Raw genomic sequence first — 23,776 nt, forward strand, 5'->3', positions numbered from 1 at the left:
GAAGTAAATCCAATACAATGCAGGTAAAAATTATTTGTGACTGCTTCTTCTAATTCCAAGCTTTAAAAGCCCTATTCATCCTTAATTTATGTTTTTAAATGGGTGAGCATAGTAATTGCTGTTGCTCCCCCTGAATCCCATTAAATCTGAAATCAATAAGAGCTCTATTTCAGGGTCCAATAATAGCCTGGTTAGGTTAAGCCAGTGCATTGAACAAAAGCCATGAAGCTTCATTCACATTTCTTTCCAGGATCCTATAAAAATAGCTCATTGCAAAGGTCTGTCTGTCTTCCTTTTTTGTCCAAGTGTTGGGCAGCTGTTCTTTTAAGGGCAACCAAAAATTCCTGAATAATGAGGGCAATAATGAGATCATGTACAGCATCAACGAAGTGTTTATAATAAAAAAATGTAATATAATTTTTAAAAATTAATTCTATTTCTTATTACGGATTATTTTTAGCCCCTGATCTCGGCACTGTAGGCACACAGGGAGTGAGCCAAGGCTTAGGCACTGGGCTGGGGCTGAGTTAGGCCAGACAGGAGCTCCTTGTGACTCCAGCCCTGCTGGGCGGAGGAGAAAAAATTCTCTGACTCAGAGTCCCAAGGAATCAATGGAGCCTGGGTTTTAAGCTGGAAAACTTGCAAACAATGAGATGAGCTGCAAGCCCAGAGAGGAGCAAGTGGGTCATTAGTGATGTATGTGCCTGTAGTCAGACCATCTCCAACAGCCTCCCTGCCACAGCTCATTTATCTGAGAACATCAAGGGAAGAACAGCACAGAGCCGACAGGCTCACACCCAAACTGAGAACAGACATAGCAAGAAAGGTTGCTACAACTTATGCTGACCTCTAGATATTTCCTTCTTGACTAGTTCTGGGGTCCTTCAACACTTTTCCTGCAGCTCAACAATAGCAATGTCATCACTGAATTCCTTTGAAGCTCTTCTCAGCATTCTTGTGCAAAGTTGCAAAGGAACTCAGGGGAGCACCTGAAGTGGGAATACACAGTGGAAATTTATCATGGAGAATATTGTGTGAGCTTCAAACAGATCAGCTGGGGAGGACACTTAGGAAATAAAATATAAATCTGCCATACTTTTAAACTTGATTTCAGTGTTTGGTAAGTGTACAGTATGTTTCTTTCATAATCCTTGTGACATTTAATCAATATTAATCTGATGGTGGATGATTCCTCTCTTTCCTTAAACAGGATTAAGGGAACACAATCTGAACACACATTTCAGCCTGGACTTGAAGCCTATACACTTTACATAAATGCTATCCTTTCAGCCTGGAATGTACTTTAAGTAAAAGCAAACACAAAGAAAACTCCTCAGTATCTCCCTCTCCCAACACAGCTTGTTCTTGCCAATAAAAAGACAAATTTGCAATCTGGGTGAGTGGATTTTGAAAAAGGAGAGCAATCTAAGTTGGATTTGCCATTAAAAAGAAAGGAAAACAGCATCACACCTATTGCCCTTAAAGCACGGGAGCTATCAGAAGTATTCATTCAAAATTGGTAATTTTCATTTCTTCCCTTGCAGAATAGGAGAAATACTTTATTCGAAAGAAAACATCCAACAATTGCATCTCAACCTCTGGGGAAAAAACAAAAACACCCTAAACCCACCCAATTCAACTAAATCAGGTTTCTTTTCTATACAGCTTTTAAATTCTCTGTCACTGCTGATTACAAGTTAAATCACTTTGTGACCCCTGCTTCTTCATGGATACAGCAACAGCACGATTCCTAGCTGAGAGAAAAAAAAAGAAAAAATGAATTTTCTTGTGGCTTTAACCACTGAGAGTAAACATATGTTTTTGCCCTCCACTACTCCTTAATTTTGCTGAACATAATTTTTTCCCATAATCACAGCTCTGCAATGAGCTCAAGGAAATCTGACAGAACTGCTCTGCCACAACTGAGAGCTGAAGACAGTGGAGGCATTTTCCAGCCTGGCTAGTGCCAGTGCTAAACCCTGCTGCCTTCATCTGTCAGCACATCTCCCTGCTCCCCTCATTTCATTCCCCATCCCTCTCCTGCAGCACCAACCACTACACGACAGCTTGGCAATTGCTCCAGGACTGCATTAGTGCTGCTGCCTAATTACCTGTGGGCAGGGAGCTCTGGGCATTGCAGCTGCTTCCCAGAGAAGTTCATACATCTCCAGCAAAAGGTCAAATGCCTGTCCCAGCTGGCTGGGGCTCATTCCTCTCCCTGGCTGAGAGCACAGGAGGAGCTCAGAGCAGCCCAAGAAAGCTGGAGCTCATCTGCAGCTGGGTGAACTGGGAGAGGGCTGTGGCCCCAGCTGATGGTGCAGTTTGGTGCAGAGGCACAGCAAGGCATCCCAGTGAGGCATCCCAGAGAAGTTCCCTGTCCTTTGGGTTAAAGGCACCTTCCCCTCCACTGCCTTTGCAAAGGAAAGGATTAGAGTAGGAAAATGTCTCAGTTTCATAAGACATGAGCATTGCAGAACCATGGCTCTCTCAGAAGGCTACTTACAGTCCTGTAGCAAGGACATGACTTCAGGGCAATGCCCAAAATCCATGCTACAAAGACTGAAGCTTGGCATTTACCCTCAGGGATAAAGCTGCAGCAGACTCAGTGGTGAGACCAGAAAGCTCCATTTCTTCTCTGGGTCAGGCCTGATTTCAACACTTGGCTACCAGAGTTGTTCCCTCTGCCACAAACACATCAGCAAAATGCCATTTGGAAATCATAATGGCTGCTGTAAAGGGCAACCATGCATGTTCTGATCCATAAATAATCCCTGCTGAAGAAGGGTACATGCTGTAAAAATGGGTGGTAATACCTGGAAACTGTTAAATTTCTAGCTTACCCCACCCTCTGAAATGACTGATACCAGTCAAATACCTCTGTGGATTATTTAATGAAATATAACTACTCTTGCAGTCATTAAAGTTATCCTGCTGTAACTACTGCAGCAAGTAAAGGCTGAAAAGGACATAACAAAAAGTCCCTAAAAGTTTAATATGGAGGAAATGTGAGCAGAGTTCTCCAACCAGGCTGGCACTGCAGCCACAGCTCTGCAGGGCTCCTCCCAGATCAAGCTAATACATGGAACCCTGAAAATGTTTGTAGGTGTGAAGCTTAGGGCAGCTGGGGCAGCTTACACAGATGTGTTAGCTCACTAACATCCACATTAAATCCTGTTCTCCTCTGGACCAAAGTGAAGGATGTTATTGCAAAGGCTTTTTTTAACCATGGGGAACAAGCCACAGCACTTTGTGTTTTATAAATGCAGAGCAGGTCCCCAACAACAGCCCCAACACTGCCATTTAAAAGAGCTCTCTCCAGTCACAGAGTCACAGAATGACAGAGTGATTTGCCCTGGGATGGACATTAAAGGTCATTTTGTTTCTACTCCCTTGCCACAGGCAGGGACATCTTCCACTAGACCAGGCTGCTCTGAGCTCCATCCAACCTGAGTGGGGCACCCACAGCTTCTCTGGGCACCCCCTTCCTGTGCCTCAACCCCTCACAGGATCCCATTTTTTAATGATATCTAATCTAAATCTAACTTCTTTCAGTTTAAAGCCATTCCTCTCCCTCCTGTCACTGCATGCTCTTGTAAATAGCCACACACTCCTGGACCACACTGCTTTTATTGTTGGTGTTCCTCCACTAAATCCTCTAAATTCCTTAATAAACAGCTCATGAATAAAATGCTGGAAATGTGCCTTGGATTTAATTACTCCAAACTTATTAATAAATCTGCAATAACCTTTCAACAGCTGATTCCTCTTTCCAGGTGCATTCCCAGGCAGCTGGAGAGAAACTTGAACATAAAGAAAATGTTCCCAAACTAACAGTCCTAAAAGTCTAACCTGTGGTCAGCACTGACATGCTCCACATGGTTCACTGCCCAAAGGGTGCTGGCTACAGTGGGAAAAAGCTACAAGAAATGTAGAAATGGAGCTACTGGCTAATTTTTTGACAGGAAGGCTGGGAAAGATTGATGAGATCAAAGGTGCTTTTAAATCAGCCATGGCACTGGGCTGGCTCACACTGCTCCTGCAGTCTTTATTCTGGGAGATGAAAGGCATCCCACCCCACTCTAAATACAGCTCTTTTAGTCAGGGTTTGCCACAGGAGAAGGCTTTAGCCAAATCTTTATCATTAGGCTCCCTTAGAAGAAAAGCTTCTGCCATGCTAATCCAAATGTCTGAGAGACATTTTCTGGGGAGTGGGAGCAATCCCTGTATTGTTCTGTTGTAGAGAAGGGACCCTGTGGGGTTGTGATTAATCCCATCCTTGTTGGAAAGCAAAACAGTAATTTTAACAGTGGTGAAAAAGCTTGGTAGATTTGTAAGGGGACAACATCCAGCCCATGCAATCCCACCTCCCACACAAACCCAGGGACTGCCAGACTCCTGTAAACTGCACAAGTGTGGCTTTTGTGGTATTATCTCAGCTCACTGCAATGCATGTGGATTCCCACCAACATTTAGTCTTAAAAAAAAAAAAAAAATTGGTTAAATCCATCATAAATATTAAACACCAGAGTACAGTGGCAAGTTTCCCTGAAAACAAACTTCAAAAATAATCTCAAATAAAAAAGATGTCAGGGCCCTTGGGAGAACTGACACTGGCATGTCATCAGATGTTGTCTTATAAGGCTAAATTAAGCATCTGACCAGAGTTTAATTTCTGTAAAAACTCATGCTAATTTAAATTGCTTTAGATTTAATTAAAAATGCCTTTCTATAGAGATAATAATGTAACTCTGTTAATTAGCATCAAGTGGCATCTAGAGGGCATATTTAAAAACTAATCTGGAGAATAAATAGAGCTAATTAACAGTCAGAATAATGTTTTATGATTGTCTTATTTATAAATGCTATAACATTCAATAAGCTATTAAATGAAATTGTAATTAATACATATCAAAGTTATTTTTAATACTCTTTTAACTAAAGAATGTTTCTTACACCCTGTTTTTCAGATGGTCTGGACACATTTCATTTCTGGAGGGAGGGAGGGAGGGAGTCAGGATGAGGCAGCAAACACAGATGCAATTAGGAGCAGCTCATTTATCTCCCCTGCAAGGGTCTGAGTTGGGAGCCCTCGGGGGCTCCAGCCAGGTGTGAGCTCTGTGTCCCTGGGGTCGGCCCAAAGCTCTGCTGACCCTGGCAGGGGCTGCCAGGGGAGGGCTGCACATCACCCACACACCCTCAGGGGCACCCACCACGGGCAGAGAAGGGGCAGCTTTTGCCACCACAACTCCAAACCCTGCAGAGGCAGAGCTGAGGTTCTGGGGAAGGAGAGCAGCTCTGAGGTTTGCTATGGGATCTTTCAAACACCATGGGGTGCTCCCATTCCATCTGGGGAGGAGAGGGATGCTAAGAGTGAGAATGTGCTCCCATCCCATCCCACCCCATCCCACCCCATCCCATCCCACCCCATCCCACCCCACCCCATCCCACCCGCACATGAGCACTGGCAGAAGAGCTCAGAAGAAAAAGGGCAGAGTGGAGTTGTTGTAGGGCTCAGTGTTTTTAAAGGGTTCTTGCAGGCAAACACAAGCTCCCTCAGGGTTATCTGCACCCAGGCAGTCCTGAGCTCCCTACCTGAGCAAGGCAGAGGGGATTTTTTTGTGTCTGCACAAGGTTGTGTCAGTGCTACCAGGGCTCACCATGGCCAGAGGGCTCAGATCTGCCCTTGCCCTCAGACAGAAGTTCCTGTCATCCTCCAGCCTCTCCTATGATGACAGCTGTGACTGGATTCACTATATCAAATAAAATTACGTCATACATGAAAAGCAGAGGTGGCCAACTCTGGCTTCCTGTGTCCTTTAATGCTCATAAATCAGAAATAACTCCCCAAAATACAAATCAAATAAAAAGCACTTTCATATGGAAATCTGCACTGCCCGTGCTGTGCAGTTTTTTGAAGCACCATCAAATGCATCCTATGTCCTACTTGCATTTGTTTTTAATCTATAATTCTGTGTATTCTTCCCCTTTTTCATCCCTTGCTAATGTTGGAAAACCCTCTAGATACCCAGAGCAGGGTTCATTTCAAAACAGGAGAGCACCTCTTTTCTCAGGACGAGGATTCAGCATCGGTTTGTAGCACAAACTTCCAGAAAAAAACTCTGGAGTATGTGCAAAGAAAAGAGTTATTGTCTCTGGCAATATTCAAAGCTGGCCACAAGAACTGCTGCTCTGACCTCTGTGGGATGACTTTCATGCCAGGTTGTTGACACAGGCTCGCCTCTACAAGAAGTATTTGTTCAGTAATAACAAGAACAAGTTGAAGTTATTTACATGGCCTAGATGGGTGTCAGCAGACACATTCCAGCAGCACCTGAGAGCCCAAACACCAGAGGAATGATCAAAGGAATTTGTCTGTGTGCTGCAACTCGGACTGGCCTTCAGAGCAGACAAAAACACTGCAAGAAACACGAACATATGGTGTAACACTTCCCAGCATGGCAAACAGCCACAGCAAACACTTTTGGAGATAAAATTAGATTGGGGAAGCAAAGCTGGAGAAAAACAAAGCCAAGAATGAACTCAGAAAGCTCAAGGTCATTGGAATACTTGCTATGTAACATCACCAGTAGTATAATTTTATTTTTTCTTTTCTGATAGATCTGCAAAGTCAAACCAAGCTTGACAAACACTCAGCTACAGGTAAAAATCAAAGTGCACTACAGTGATCAGCAGATTTTTCATGCTGTTTATTCTGAAGACTAAAACAAGGCAGTAACTCAAAATAACTACCAAAATTAACTCCTGGTTTCTTCAAAACACAGAGGAATTTAAAAGCAATTTTTTAAAGTATGTAATCTGAAAGAAGAGTACTTGCAACTTGTAAGGAGAAGGTTCTGTATGCTTTTTTTTTTAATCAACAATGTAAATCTCTCTTATTTTAAGGCCTCCAAGAAAACACTTAAAAAACTATTGCTTCCTGACTTCATCTACCCTGCATGAACTAGCTCTGAAAGGTGCAGTGTGAAGGGAGCTTTGTTGGAGGACATGGACTGTTACAAATGTCCCCAGCTCTGGAGCACCACAAGAGTTCTGACTGGGCCTCTTCAGAGTTCTAAGCTGACAAAGATACTCCTAATTTTGTGAAGTTCAACATTTATCCTGTGAAGCCCACCTAACTTTTTCTAGCTGGTGACTGAAGTAGTCCAGTGTGTAACAGGTGATGTGCAGAGGGCTCCACCCACCCTGTCCACAAACAGGAACCATCCAGAACAGCAGGACATCAGGCAGCAAAAAATGTTAAGGTTTGGATACCAAGTCCCATTTATATTACACATTATATAGTATTAAATAGCTAGAAATTATAGTAACCATAATAATAATAAAATACTATCTATATCTATATATAATTGCAAGCTCCTTATTGATCTGATTTTACAAGAGAAGTAAGGAACAGTATGGAATGAAAAGATGCATCCAAACCAAGTCACTGTAAAACAAAATTGGTGCCTCCACAGAGACACTGTTGTGTGACTGTGAACAACACTGAGCTGCCCACTCTGGTCCTCTGTGAAAACATTCCTGACGAAATCCCAGACTAGCCAAAGAGCATGGATTGAACTGAGGAGCACAAAAATTCAAGTTCCAGACAGCTTATTTTATATAACTATCAAATATGTCTCAAAATTTCCAATTGCCACAACTGTTTTGTTTTTCCAATTAATGACCAAAAAAAAAAATCCAAAGAAGTAAGAAGGAACTCCTACATCCCAAACCTAGAGTGTATCCCCAGTTTGCATTAGGAAATACCATTTATTCCTGCTTTATTAGGAATAAAGCCTGGCAGGCAGCACAGCTGGGGAGGCAGATCCTCCTGGTGTTTGTTTCAGAATGAAGGAGGAGCTGGTGGCAGTGCTGGCACCAAAACCAGGAACCCTGAGGATTCCCTTTGCACAGTGACTGCACACATGGGCACATCCCTGGGGCATCCCTCACTGTCCTCCACCCCAGATCCAAGAAATAAAAGTTGTTCAGGTTCCAAAACTGGTTTTAAAGCTATTTCACTCAGCCAGACAAACCACTTCCAGGGGAGTTTTTAATGGAGGGGAAAGAACAAATTGTGCAGGTTAAGAAAGCCCTCACACAGAAACTCCTGGCCTTTATCTGCTTGGAGAAGATTCAAAGCCATAAAGACAGCACAAGGTTTTATCTCCAAAAGAAGCTTTCAGCAAGTAGGAAGGAAAGTCAGGCAAAACTATACTCAGATTTGAAGAGGGGCATTTTAAAACTGTGGCTTAAAGAACAATCTCTTACCTAGAACTCTCAATCTCTCTGCTCCAACCACCACTTCGTTGTCATCTGCAGAAAACAGCAATTTTCCAGAGAGGGTTTTCACCTCAAATTTTTGGCTGTGTGCTTCCACTGCTTGGGGACCTAGGGGGAAGAAGCTTAACTTTAGGGAAAAGTGTAAGAAAATCCCACAGCAGCTTCATACATTCAATAAACCCATCTGCTGAGTAATAATAGCTCAACAAATTCCATCAGAGACACCAAACAGAGGCTTTTTAGATCTTATTAGGAAAGGGCAGTTTTCTACCCAAGTAACAACTGCTCAACTATTTTTCTTATGCTTTTTTAATACTTATGTGTGCCATAAAATCACCATTGAACTTGGGATAGCTGGGATATTTTTACAAAAAGGCAGACCCATCTGTGACACAGCAATGAACATTTCCAGCCATGCTTTGAGAGTATTGGTGCAGGTGTAAGAGGCATCAAGAGCTCCTGGGCCCATTTTGCTTGGAGTGATGCTGCTGTGTAAAAGATTCCTGGTTTTCTAGCTCTTAAACATATCTAGATTAAAATTCTATCAGTGTCATGCACAGCCCAATTAAAAAAAAAAAAAACAAACAAACAAAAAAAAAAAAAAAAGACAAACACCAGCACAGGAGCAAATGTTGTGTTTTAGACTCCTTCAGTCATGTGCAGGCCAAGAAGAATGGCATTCTCTCAAATGCAGAAAGTTTTTAGACAAGTAAAACTTTCTTTTGAAGATCTTATTTCAATTCTGCTGCTTTTCCTGCAGGCTGCTGTGCCCTACAGTGCTGGAAAGCCTCTGGCAATACGTTTTCTTGTGGGCTCTGATAAACATCAGCTGCCTGAGCAGCCATTCTGTGCAGGTTTGTGGCTCAAAGGCTGCCAAGAGTTACCAAGAGGCTGCCCTGGGTGACTGACCTGGGCCAGACTTTGGACAATTCACCACTCATCAGCCCTCCCAACTCCATCTGAGGCATAGCCCTCCTGGAATATCATCCTGCATGAGGCAGGTGATTGTACTCTGCCTTAATTCTGGCCATCTTCAAGACCAGTCTCATTTCTCAAAAAACAAGAGAAGTAACACCTGAAAGCCAGTATTTTCTTAAAAACTCCATCCCTACTCTGAAGCTCCCTGCACAGGTCACCTGTGCTGGCACCTGGACACACAGGATCATGCATGTGGTTTGCACTTCAGACAAGTGAGGCCATGCTGAGATCCCTGGAAATACTTAAAACCTCATGCAGCCACACTGAGAAAATCCAGTAAAAATCTGATTTGTGCCTTGCTTATTAAGCACCTTCCCACTCATCCTTGCAGTAGGCACTACATGGGACCACATCTTGGCTCCACTGTGAAACCAAAGCTGGTGCTGAATGCATAAAAACCTCAATAACCAGAGCATCTCACAGGGAGGTATCACTGAGTCCCAAACTCTTGTGACACAGAGGTGCTGAAGTGAACCAAACACCCTCTTGAAAATACATGGAGAACCAACAAACTGAAGACCTTCATTCTGAATGTGAGAATCAGGGAACCTGGGGTCGAATTTATTTCCTTCCTCCAGGCAAGTTTCACACATGCTGCCTAAATAATTGCTCACTGAAGATGCATGGTTAATTATTTAATACTGTGACTAAAGGCCAAGATGTTACATAAGCAAACCAAGCAACCCAGTCTCAACTTAGAAATATGTTTATGGATTACTGCCCTTGCCACACACCAATGCTTCTCACAGTCCATGCATAAATCTCAGTAAATCCCCACCCAACACACTCTTGTTTGGCTGCAAAGGGAGCTCTTCATCAGCAGGAGGACTTTAAATTGCAAACTGTTCCAGAGTTGGACTCCAGAGTTCCCAAGATTTCAGGCAAGTTATAAATGTCTTCAGAAAAACCTGTGCTTGTTACAACAGAAATGTCAGCCTGGTGTATGTTCTTCTTGACCCTGATGTCATACAACAAACATTTCTAACTCTGGACAGGCTTTCAGATGAAAATGATGATTTGTTTTGTTGTCAGACAGCCCCAGCCAGTTGCCTTTCCAGCACAGCTTTCCTGTCTCTGCCTTTGTTTCTACAGAGTGGAGTGAAGTTTTCCTTTCTACTCCACAAAACACCCAGGCTCCCCAATGTGTGCTGTCTGAAGCATCCCAAACCACCCACTTCCATCCCTCCTTAATCCCTCCAAGCAGCCTTTCCCCCTCCTTACCTGTTACAAGGCGAGTGAGGACTTTTGTCTTCTCGTTGAGGATGTTCACGGTCACGTTCCTGGCGGACTGGAAGTACAGGGGGTTGCCCTGGAACAAGACCACGAGACCAAGGTGTGAGATGGGGAGGCAGCTGGAGCTGTGCCCAGCACTGACCCCGAGGCTGGGGACATGGCTGGGGTGCACCTATCCTTCAATAACTCTTCTTGCTCAGGATAAGCCCAGGGTGGACACCACAGCTCTGTCTGGCTCAGGCAGTGCCTTGCTTTAGGGATGATTGCCTCTACCAACCAAGCTGTAATTTTAAAAGGTGATATGGGACCTGACCTAAGCTTCCCAAAGGTGTTTCAGGAGAGTGGTTGACTGCAGCAGTGCATTTCAGAGGCAAATCTGCAAAATTACAGCATCTGATGACTTCAGTGGGTGACAATGTGTGCCCACCACGTGAGCGAGCTATGCCCAAGGGCTGGGGAGGAGAAAATGTGATTTATATGTGGAGAGTGCCTTAGATCTCACCTGGCATATTTCCTCACCACACTGTGGGCTGGGATTCCAGCCTGTGACCAGACCCATCCCACTGGGTCTGCAGAACACAAGACACAAACTCTTCCCCACTTCCACTGGACCACAGAGAGCTCTACCAATTTCTCCTTGTAATGCTTTAAACACGCCTCAGAGAGAAGAGCCAGAGCAGCTGGTAGCACACAGGAGCCATGCAGGGACCTGGCAACATCCATCTCAGGTATTCCTCCTGCAGAGTGAAGCCAAAGCAAACCCACAGCTCCAACCATCTGGCTGCTCCTGTGTGCAAACACAGCTGAGGCACCCGGCAACTCGTGTTCTCCACAGGCAGCCCCAGCCTGCACAGCTGTGCACAGCTGGCTCCTCAGGGGCTATCAGCCACCCTCAGCACCAGCACGGGCTGACCCCAAATCAAATCAGCCAAAAATCAAATGTGAGAGGTGGAGATTCACCACCAGCATCACTTCATAATGCCTGAAGCATGCAGCTGATCAGAGTCATAAATTGACTGAGACACAGGATAGGCAGAGGAGATAAAATAGCAAGAAGTTGAAAAATTTTCTACTTAAAATCAGCAAGAAGCTTAAAATTTTTCTGTCTAATGTCTTTTTCCAGCATTTCAAACTTTTTCCATTAGGACTGAATAATCAGGGTGGGGACAGAGAATCGTGTGGGTCAGGCATGTTCTCCTTGCCTCCTGAATTTGTAATGAACACAGTATTTTCATGGATGCCATTTTTTATGGATCATGGCAGAAGGACTAAGTTGTCTGCATATAAAATATAATAGGAACACTGAAATTGTTCCTGGGAGCCCTGTAGTGGACTGGGCCTTCAGGGAACATTCTAGTGATGAACAAACAGTTCCAAGCAGTGCTTTGAGAAAATAGACCTCAAAAAACTAAAACAAAACCAGCCTCACATGACCAAATATTCACAGTAATTACATTTGTTGCCTTCACTGTTTTTGCAGCATCTTCCCATGGGTGACCCTTCAGCAATAAAGAGAAAAATGGGGTTTGTTTGATCAATTACAACTAGAACATTTTGGCTACATCCAGACTATTTACAACTAAATAAAAATAATAATGAAAAAATGAATTTCACTTAATCATTTCCAGATATTGGACAAGTTTCAGAAGCTTTTGGTGCCTCTGTCTCCTCCTACACTAAATGAGGACAAATCATCCCTCCCTCTATACTTCTGCAATGTGTCTGACACCTTAAGTATTATTGTATATAAAACTGAATTATGATTAATAATTTTTAAGTAAGGATCAGTTCTAATGACTTGTAATGATTCTCCTCTTCTCTGATTTTTATTTGTTATCTCCTACAACTTCTAGGAATGAATGCTAATTATTTATTACTGTTTTATTGTTAACAGCTGAGAAAGAAAAGATGGTTTCACTTGGATCCCCCCTGCTCAGGGACCTGATTTGAACACACCCAGGAACAGCAGGTTACTGCTGCATATCCATTTCCCACTTAGACATAAAGAGTATTTTTAAAGGTAGATAGCTACAATCTGCATAATGTATAGTTATGGGTGAGACTATTACTACTATAAACATGCCATAGGAAGCACAGAAAAGATTTTTTGGTTTTTTTTTTTTTTTTTTTTACTTGTACTGTTTGAATTTTGCTGATGGAGTTTTCAAGCAGCTGAAGTGTTTTGAAAAAGCCAGGAACTCTAGTTCACAGTCAGGCAAGAAAAATAGTTCAATTCCCATGACTTTGAAAACTCTGTTGCTGCTCTTTGTAATATGAGATTGCACTACAGAGGAACTACAAGATAAGCCAATGTAAAAAGTCACAGAGAGTGTTGCTCTGAAGAAGACCTACAAGACAAGGAAAGAGCTGGTATCCATGTAGAAAAGGCTTAAAACACATAATCAGACCTGGAAATGTTTACCCCAGCACAGTCATCTCATTCACTCATTCAGAACTCAAATTCACACAGCCTTCAAAAAACTAAATTTCCCTAATGGAGGAGTTATGTTTTTATTGGTCTGCAGGGAAAGAACATTGGAAGCACTTAATGCAATGCCTGCTCTCATTTCCTTAATTCCTTTTCCATTAAGGAATGAAAAAGAACTGAAGAAATGACTCTCTTTTGCTGAAAATTCGGCAGATTTTCTATCCATCATCTTCTGTTTACAAAGGAAATAACACTGACATCCTTTAAACACTGAACATTTAAAAAAAAAAAATTTCCTCTGTTGCAAGCTGGGTGATGATGCCAGCTTCTTTCAATCACACAGAACAAAATAATGAAAGCTTTAAAAGCCAGTTAGGATTTACAACTGAAAAGACAAAGCCTTCCCCTTCTCTTACACTTTCATGTTACCATGACACAAAATGAAGTATTCTGATGCATATGAGCAGGTGGAAATCTAGATCAGGATGGCATCAGCACCACAATAAAACAGTTATGTGGAGAAGCAATATTTTCATAAACTCTCATAGCCCTTGATGGAGCTGGAGTTGGAATACCAGCATGCAATAAACGAGCACATCTTTTAAAGATCCTTTGGGCTGGTCATGTCCTTTCAGCTCACCATGAAGCTACTATTCATCTCTGCAGGAAATCCTGGAGAGTAAATACATCATTCTGCCTCTTACTCCAGCTCATTAGCAGAGCCAGTGCCTTAAAATAATTCAAATGTTTGCAGACACACAACAGCATTTGCCACAGCTACTCAATATATTAAAACATTGGACACATGCTGCAGAAGAAAGAATATGTAAAGTGCAAAAATATGTCAAAACTGCCTAGCCTGGCTCCTCACCAAGCAGAGGTATCCAGTAAAATATAGAAAACTTCACAAAAGGTATCAACTGACTGTTTGCTAGGTTAAACACATGGCAAAACAAGCCAGAACAGCTCACTAGCTGTCTTTCTTTGGCTCACTTTGGAAGAGATGCTAAAAACTCCCAGATCAGAGACTGAAACAGAAAAAGCCCTTTGACTGACAACCTTAATTTGCAGCTGAAGCAATCCCAACTACTGCTGTCTTCTGGGAAATTCAGTACTTTAACAGATGTCCTTAGACTGTTTTAGGGAATTATTAAAAATATTTGGAAATCGTTTTAAATTTTTACAGGCAATTTAAAAATAATGCCTCACAGTTGGTGTGTTTGTAGTTCAGATGGTCAAAAGGAACAGCTTTGATCTGATCCTATGGATTCACAGACTTCACACAGTAAGTGCCAAGTGAAGCTTGTGGAAATAATGGAAATGGTGAATTTCCTGCAGGCTTGACAAAATAATGGTAAAAATAAAATCTTACAGCATAATCTCAGTTAGCAAGGAACAGTCTATGGAGAAGTCACTCAGAGAACCACTGTCCTGCTCAACCCCACCTCTCACTGACATGACAGGAAGCAAACACTGCTCTGTGCCCAGCTGCACTGTCAGAGGGCAAAGCCTGTTTTCTGTGAGGCAAGCAGCCAGCAAAAGCTCTCCTGCTTCTGGCCCACAGCCACAAGCAGCACTCACCTGCCTGCACCCCTGGGTGCTGTTCCAAGGGAAGTTTTGTGTGGGTAATAAATATATTCCTTTCTTCAAATCTAACCAGCAGCTAAATGTGGTAACAGCAATGACACTTTCCTGCACTGCATTTTTCCACTGGTAGGGACAGCTCAGAGCTGCACCTCAGTTTTTGCTGGTTTGGTGCACCAAGAATTCATTGCCCAATAGCTGAGAGACAAAGCAATAATTTTAGGGCACCTGAAATGTTCCTCATTAAGAATGGCAAACCTCTAATGAAAAGCCACAAGTCTGTAGTTTTAATTTGTGTGGCCAGGCCCAGAGCACTGCTGGGGACACCACACAGTGTGCAGCTCGTCAGTGCAGGTGTCAGGCACGTCCCCTGACCCTCCAGGAAAGCTGACCTGGTGTCCCTCACTCTGTCACTTTTGGTCAGCTGACACAGACATCCTTAAATGAGTCTTCCTGACCCAGTTCTGCAGGCTCCCATACCACCTGCTCCTCTTCCAAAGGGAAGCACCAGGAACACCTCACTGTGTGACACTCAGCAGGGAGTTCCCAACCATAGAGGTCTCCAGAACACACTGTGAGCACAGCCAAAAAAGCCAGGACCTGTCTCCAGGGGTGCACTTCCTCCTGCCTGGGGAACAGAAATTCCTTTGGGGAGTGTCTGATGCTGGAAAAATTCGGAGTTGCCCCCCTAAAATCGAGAGTTAGGAGGAGATTGAATAAAAGCCCTTCAGAAGTGATGAGAGATGCTGCAGGGATCAGGCAACTGGCACCACCATGAGCCTCAGCAAAGCTCACAGAACATTGTAGAGACACCATGCACCTCCTGAAGAGCAAACTGGAAGCACTGGACAGCATCTACCTTTGCCTGTGAAGGAAAAAACAACTGGGGAGTATCTACTGAACCCCATCCCTAAGATCCTGCTTGGAACAGCAGTCTGACCTTCATCTACACCAGCAGAAAAATCTAGACTACATGCTAAACTTGCAAGCCAACCATTACTGTTTCTATGTCAAAAGCTCTTCCTCCTTTTTCTGGTCTATCCCCACTCCAAGAACAGGATTTTCCCCAGAAGCTTCCTGGCACAAAAATTTAAGGCATGTAGCTAAATTCTTAGGTGATAGATTGAAAATAGCCCTTAATATGATTTAAACATACTTTTTGTTGTTTAATCACTGAGTCTCTTTTCATCTTGATTTTGTCCCCCCAACAGCTGAACATAATGTTCATGTTACTAAATCCCTTTCTTAGTAAAACTTCCGATTTGACAGTGTAAGCTTTTCACAGCAGAATGAAAGCAAACTGTGAACAGAACTGGTAACAAACAGATTAAAACAAACGCTTTAAAATGCCCCAGGATGTGCTAGATGTGTGTCTGAAGATAGTGATTTTTAGGAAGCAGGCAGTAGGTTCAGGGGAGATGTAAGAAAATGCAGTTTGCATCCTCTTCTTCCAGAAAACAAACTTTATCACAAGTGGAATGTGCCCAGGTCATGTAAGCTGACACAGCCCTGACCTGCACTGGGCACTCAAACACATAAATGAAGCATCATGAGCTTAGTGTGCTGTGGTACAACTTCTGACTTTTTATCAAGTCCTCAAATGCTTAAACAAAAACAACATTTCAGTTCAGTTTTCTATGCAAGCAAAGTCCAGTCACCTTCACAGAAATGTTTCACAGTACCATGAAGCTCAGAAAATACTGTGCTCCCACCCAATGTGACATGTTCTAATGGCACAGATAGTACAGGTCTGAGCTTTATGTCCAATGCCACAAACCCCTCTCTTTCATGGCACTTCTTGAAGTTCATTTTAATAACAATAGAAACAAAAGATAAATTTCCTTCTGCTCCATTAAAGCAATTACCTTCGACTCTTCTTTTTGAAGTGCAAAGAAGGCAGGTCTGTGATGTGAGGGTTCTGCTTCTGGAAGGCTACCCAAAGGGGTTTGTATCCTTCAAAGTGATTTATTTCTAGCAATCTAGGGGTTTCTCTCTTTAGAAGAATACCTGTAATAATCTCATGAACTGAGTATTTTGAGAGATTGGCTGCTTCTTCAAGATGCCTAATCAGCTACTTTGCAGCTGAGACTCTTCTGAAAATGAAATTACACCATGTCTGCTGATATTAAAAAACAACACTGAAAAATTTCCAAGGCATTACACCTGCCTTGACTTCATTGCTGTTCTTTCTTTTTTACTTCACTGACTTATAATGTAAGGAAAACCACAGGTGACCTGATGAAACCAACAGACATAACACATGAAAATAAAATGCAGCTGTGTATGTTGGAGTTCTCTTCAGTATCCACAGGTGTGGGAAATCTGGGTTTGAAGCATCTGATCTGCTTTACAAACATCAGGTGTTTGTAACATCTGAAGGCTGCTGCACATTCACAAAACTTTCTCTGTAGGTCGGACTGAAGGGATCATTACTGGCTTTGGAAGAAAGTCTGATGCATTGAAGCAAACTCAGCTCTAGGAGCCCTCTGGTAAGGCAGAGGACTGAAATGAAGAGAGCAGCACAACTTGTGAAACAACCAGCTAACTCTGAAAATGCTTCAAGCTCTTCCCTGCACTGAGAGCTCACCCAAAGGAGACACACCAGAGTCGATCAGACATGTGCTGATGATTACCTTGGCATCCCTGGGGAACAGCTCTCCTTGCACAAACAAAGCCAGGCTCAAGCCAATGCTCTAGAACAGGTCAACAGCAGACCTGGGTTCTCAGCATATTGCTCAGCCCCTCCAGCTTAAAATCAACCAATTATTCTCTAAACATTTCAATTTCCTTGAATTCCTCTGCAGAAAAGCCAGGCTGCAGCTGCTGCTGCTCCAGTCTGATCCTGGTCTGCAAGGAGGTGGTGGAGCAGCAGGACTGTGGATTTGTGCTAAGTTATATCCTATTTTCTGCCTCGGGCTGTCCTACTTATGATCAGAGTCCAGGGGTGACAGATCTCCTGCTGAAGTAAACACACTGCAGGTAGGCACAGGAGAGAGGGAAAGAAAAGAAGAGAGCTCTGCTGAGGCTGAAAAATATTCTAAATCATCCAACTCTACAGCTACTCCACTGCTTGTAACTTTTACTCCAGTCAAGCGTGCAGACCTCTGTTCGTGTGTTTTCATTTTTATGGCCTTTCTGGTGTCCCTACTGCCTGCCTTAAACATCTTTTTAAACTGCCAGTAAATCATACTTCACTATCAATAGAAGACATTAGAAGACAATACCAAAATTATATAGAACTACTAATTTCTGAGTTACTTTCCCTTACCACCAGCACTACTTGGACCATACTACAACCAGAAACAATTAAGATCTCAGTCAGTGAGGTGAACACAAGTTGAAGAGCACACACTGTTATTGCTAAGAAAAGCACAGCAATTTTTCCCAGAAGTCAGATTCAGCAGAGACACTGGGGCTCTGCAATGCTCACACATCCTTTTAGGCATTCTGTTACTGCACTGCGTAATGCCAAGTTATATATCCAGATATTTTTCTCCAGGAAGGCTAATAAGGTGGATACCTCTGAACACAGCTTTGAAATTACAGCTTTCCTTTGCTGCATGTCATGGATGGCTTGCTTCTTGTATTAGATTATAAATGGCCATGCCAACTTACGGGTGCGTGTGCAGCACGAAACACAGGCAAGCTCCTAGCAGAGGCCCCTGGTGTGACTGAAATTCAGCTGCTGCTAATAAGAAGAAGGGAAAACATTTCCATCTGTCTGGATTGGGGAAAAAGGATTTGTGATTCATCTGCATCCATATGCTGGTATGTAGACAATACTTATGGACACACAGACATATGCGAGGTAACCAGCAACAGGAACCAAATCAATCACAGATCACAGCATGTGATTTGCCTAATTATGAGTAACACCTCACATTTTTTATCTGTGCAAAAAGCACTCTGTGAGTGAGCAGATGGTGCTGCTAGGGGATGGCACCAGCCTTGACAGTTGCAGATGCAGAGCATTTACACAGCGCGCCGAAAAAATGACACAACACAAGCTGCTTCCTGGGAAAAAGACTCAAATTGAACAAGTGTCACCAAACAAAATACATGTATTTATTGATGTTCTGAACTTATCTGATCCAGCCCCTCTCTTCCAATCAAATATATAGGTGCAGGCCAGGGAGTGATGCTATCTAGACAGCTTTGAAGTCTCTCAGAACTGCCACGTGAGCTGCCTAGCACAGAGCAGTGGAGGTGCAGACCAACCTGAGTCTAGTTACAACCTGCAAACCATTTAAATCCACACAAGCAGAATCAATAGGAAGAAGCCCTGCAGAGAAAGCAATTACACTGCAAAAGAAACTATATTACAGCATGGTGAGGGCTGGGAGGCAAGATGCAGGCAGCCATCCTCACTTCTGTGATTACCCACTGGAGTTCTCTCCCATGCATCTGGCCTGTGAAATGACAAGGTGCAGCCCAGACATGTTCCTGCAATAAAAGTGTTTCAGTTTCTGGGCCCCTGTCACAATTAAAAAGCTCTTCTTTATGAGCCCCATTGTTCGGGTTTGCTGTGCTCCATAGGTAAATGCAGGACTGTGCTTCAGGAAAGATGTTTGAAGGGCACAGGGAACTCTCCTTTTCGACTGCTTCATGGGAGTAATAATCTCATTTCCTGGATCTGCAATTATTTATTCATTGGAGACTGTCCACTTGCCACTCCACAAGACACAAAGAAAGATTATCTGACCACTCCTGGTAGAAAATTCAGCTTTTCTATTTCAATTCTTTTATTTGTGGTTTTCCTGCATTTTTTTTTCCTGAGCTGCTGTAAACACCTACTCTGGTGTGACAGGTTGGAAGCAGCTATAAAATGATTGATGAAAAGCATATTTAGGCCTTGTTGTGGGAATATTTATTGTAGAAATATGCTCAGTTAACCCTGTAGGGGAAGGGAAGGAAAGGAAGGCTGGGCCTATGAGTGTACATCTGATACCAAAGTGATTTATCTGCTTTAATTATGATACAGGGTTGTGGGGTCACAGAAACATCAGCAAAAACTGGTTTTGAATTGCTGAAGTCCAGCCACTTTGTTTCCTCTGCTGAAATGATCAATTGCTGCCTTTAAGAAGGTTCCTCTGTGGGTCTGCACAACCAGACAGAGTCTTCCTCCCCAGGATTAACAGAGGGGCCAAGCTCTGAGCTGCAGAGCTGGAACAGTTCGAGTGTGAGTTAATGTCAGACAAGAACTGCCTCAGAGGGGAAGAACTGCAAACCTCCACTGCCTTGGAGAGGCTGAAAGTCCAGGAGCTGAGGTGAGAGGGCACTTGGACAGGTAAAATGACAGAAGCAGTTAAGTGTGGGACGTGGAATTGGGCTGATCTGGAGGCAAGATCCTAAATCAGGCTGGACATTGCCACACTGCACACAGGTACTCACAGAGAGAGCACAGCAGCAAAGGTGTGATCAGCAGCACAGGTGCAGGAGCAGGATGTTTGTGTTGGGATTTGGATGGATCTTGTGGCTGCCAGTCAACAGACACCCCTGAGTATGTGCTCAGGGGTGAAGAGAGGAGAGAGCACAGGGTATTGCTGTGGTAGAGGAAAATACTTCCCTAACCAGATCAACTGGGGAGCTGGGGAGTGGGATTTCAAGAGATGTCAGGCTGGCAGAAAAAGCAGCAGATGCTTTTTCCATGCCTGGAAGAAGACAGGAAAGTTGTTTGGGGAAATGGTGAGTAATGGCAAAAGCAGCCAAAGAGAATGGGATGTGTGAAGGGAAAACAGAGCCCAGGGAGGAATATCAGAGCCAAGGACCCCAATTACTCTTTGGGCAATCAGCAGGGTGGTTCAGCCTGACTGTTGTCTCCTCTTTTGAAAAGGTTTTTTTCTGCTGGTGTTTTTATTCCTGAAGTCCTTCCCAAACTCTGGAGGAACAAAACTGATCAGTGAAGGCACCCAACCAGTGGCTCCTACCAGCAAAGGGCACAGGAAGGGTCCTGCCTGTGTGCTCCTGTTTCTTCTGCTTCACCTAAGCTACACCTCCCAGCATGCTGCATAAGAGATAATGTTGCAGAGAGAAACAAAAAGCCTCCTGCTCCCCCAACTTTGTACCAACATCAAGGCTCATCACTTAGAAATAACAGTTGGGATCTACAGAAAATAAAGAGCAAAAGTCAGTTTGCAGGAGGAGCTGGGGTTTTCACAAGGTAGCAGAATCCAGATAAAATATTATGGCTTGAAGCAACAGCAGACATGCCATCAAAGGTGCTTCTCAAGCCAGCTGTGACAACATGCATGCCACTGCCCTGGGTGGCCTTTATTTCATTTACAGAGTGAGGGATGTTCTGCAAAAAACAGGAGCATACAGGCTCTGAACAGCCAACCATGGAAAGCAGCAGAGGAACCTGTTGTGGCTCATCTCATCAACTCACTGCCTTCTAACCATGGACACCGAGACCCTGAGCAGGTACCCCTGACCCCTCACTGCAATTAGTGTGTGTTTGGATTATGGATTAATTGGCCATTCACTGGGGGCTTCACCTGCATGTTGGACACAACAGTGATTCTGCCTAAAGGGAAATACCAGTTGCTCTAAGATCATGAGAAGATGAGCCCATTCCTAACCTGCAAAATACACCTAGAAAAACCAGGATTTTAAGAAAAATAATGAATCGTTCACACTTTTACCAGTCAACCTAATCAAAAGAGAGACAAAGGCTTTTGGCTGAAAAACTGAAATCCTTTCTGGAGAGTAATTCCTGATCTTCCAGGCAAGTGACCTCTCTTTTCCCCTCAATCAACCCACTGCCTTCAGTTTGTTTGTTTTTCTGATTTTAAATACTGATGTCTTACAAAGCTTCTCTTTGGAAAAAACCACATCTGAGTCTTCAGCTGTGCAGCCCTGGGCTGCAGTCCTGTCAGATCACATCCAAGAAGGTTCAGTTTGCACTGGCACATCAAAAAGAAGAATTCCCAGGCTCTGTGAAGAGCAACAAGGATGATTCAGAGAACAGCAAAGCTTCTCCCCAAATCAGTAACCACCCATTCCTGGTGCCACAGCTTTTGCAGCAACTGCTGCTGGTTTTTTAGCAGAGAATCAGGACTCAGATGTTCACCACTTCTCTTCACTGGATGCCCCATCACAAATCAGCCCCTTGTCTAAATCAAGAGAGAAGCACTGGAATCACATATTGTTTTGCTCAGGGGGAAGAAGGAACTAGAAGCAGAATATCAAGCTGCAGCTGGAAAGAAAGAGAAAATAAAAAGCCTAGGTCATAAAAGTAATTTTAAGTGCCTAGGTTTAGATTACTAATCAAGAATCCAACTAAGTAACCTGCACCAGCTAAGAGGCAGTAAAAATCTTGGCATTTCCCCAACATTTTCAGGAACAGTGATTTACAAATCACTGCTGAATTTGAAATAAACTTTAAAAAATCCTTCCCTTGTAGACCATAAAGTAGAGTTCTCCAAAGGTTCTCTGTCCTTAGAAGGGATATTCCTGGGGAAACCTGGATGACAGCAGCACTGGACACTCCCTGGGGAACCTCAGAGGAGAAAAGGCAAAAGCCAAGGAGGCTTTAGCTCTACTCATGCTCAGACAAAAAAAATTAAGGCTTGAAAGTGAGGAATCTCCTACAGTTTTATGTAAGGATGGTTGTGCTTGATACATGAACGAGGAAAAAATACTGGGAGCTGAAGCACTTCAAGTTTTCTTTTTGTTCCATAGGTTATTCTGTTTCAGAGGGAAAACCAAGAGCAGACTCCTGCTAGTACTTCATACAACCTGCCTCAGAACATTTTAAGGCCAGGCTGGAAGCAGGCCTGAAATCCCATGGGACTCAGAATCACAGCACATCAGGAGGAAATCAATGGACATGTAGCATTTTATACTGAAAACCTAGAGTAAATCAAGAAAAAAGGAAACAGCAAAAAAAACCAGGCACCATGGAAACTGCTTTCTTTCACCACCCCTCAACATGAACAACTTTTTATTGCATGTGCTTTCATAGGAAACATGTTCCAACCAGGAAGATCTTAAAAGCCAAAGAAATGGTACTTTATCTTTCAAGAGCAGCAAGTTAGTTTTCCCAAGACCATCAGCAAATTTGTCCTAAAAGAAAAGGAGCAAATTTTAAGTAATTCTTGTTCTCACCTGTGTTCTTGCTTCTCTAAATACATCTGTTATTTAGAAATAAAACAATCAAAGAGGTATAGCAACTGGTAAATGAAACCTGGAAAATCTGACTTTGCTTTCCTGACATAGATCAAAGAACCCACAAACTGAGCTGTCTGTAAAACCAGTTCTGTGTGCCTGCACTTCCTAATGACAGCACAGCTTGTCTTGTCAACTCTTGCCTTAAAAATACAGAACTTTCCTGCCCAAATAGTTTTGATCAGCAGAAGAGCTGCAGAAGTGTTTGCTGTCCTGTGGTAAGAAGATACAAAGCTCTGCTCTTCAGGCTTCTTGGAAAATGAGGAAAACATCATTTTTCTTTATAATTGGATCTTCCTCTTTGTCTCAGCGTTTCTGTTTTCTATTTTTCTCTATCTTCCCTCTACCATACTGCATCAAGTTTTATTTCTTTTTCATTTTTAGTATTAAGAAGTTGTTTTTGTACTTCAGGCTCTACAAAGCAGCCAGGATCCTGACTGTCAGCAGCAATGTCTAGACATGGTAAATCCTTAAACTCAAAGCCTTTGCACTTCAGAGAGAGAAATGCAGTCCCCAGAGTCACTCATGTTCTCTGTGCCCCACTGTCCTCCTTTTCACAGCTGAAATAGAAACAATTTCTGGGATTGTGGCAAAAATTCAATGCAAAAGCTGAGAGCCCACAGAGCTCCCTTTAAGCTGGGATGCCCATCACTGGTTTTTGTTGCCAGAGGGTCCAGCTGCAAAAGTTTAGAATGAGGAGGAGGTGGGAATGGGATCAGAGCAGCAAAACAAACTCATGATCTGAAGAGTTTCTCTCCCCCCGCACAAACAGCTCAAGAGAGAAATTTTACTTGTCAAAGGGAAAAAGCAAAATACATTGAGAGATCATCTGGGACATTCTCTGTCTCCTTCATGTTTAGCTCCACAGCTGTTAACTTGTCCACACCAACTCCAAACTCCCTCACAAGAGGGTGAAAAACACTGAGTATAAAGTGCTTATGCACCTTGTGGGGTCAGACACTTCTGCAATGATCATATCACATTTTCTGGACACAAGCCCTCCACTGATGTCAGGGTAAGGAACCCCAAACACCTGGTTCCCAGGGTTAGTTCAGAGGTGTACCCAAAATGCAAATGCAGACAAAAGCTGAGGCAGGTAGCCCA

The 23,776-nt window shown here is 43.2% G+C and overlaps 1 protein-coding gene across 8 annotated transcripts in view; it reads right to left on the reverse strand.

Moving 5' to 3' along the window:
• Positions 1 to 23,776, reverse strand: part of SGCD (sarcoglycan delta) — a 316,880-nt gene that overhangs the window by 52,893 nt on the left and 240,211 nt on the right. For all 8 annotated transcript variants that reach the window (XM_059859830.1, XM_059859823.1, XM_059859824.1 and 5 more), the window contains 2 exons: positions 10,483 to 10,570; positions 8,272 to 8,391 (listed from right to left, as the gene is read on the reverse strand). In XM_059859830.1, coding sequence (XP_059715813.1) covers positions 8,272 to 8,391; positions 10,483 to 10,570 — 208 coding nt within the window. The remainder of the gene's footprint in view (positions 1 to 8,271; positions 8,392 to 10,482; positions 10,571 to 23,776) is intronic.

Source organism: Haemorhous mexicanus, chromosome 15, assembly GCF_027477595.1.
Source record: "Haemorhous mexicanus isolate bHaeMex1 chromosome 15, bHaeMex1.pri, whole genome shotgun sequence".
NCBI lineage: Eukaryota > Metazoa > Chordata > Aves > Passeriformes > Fringillidae > Haemorhous > Haemorhous mexicanus.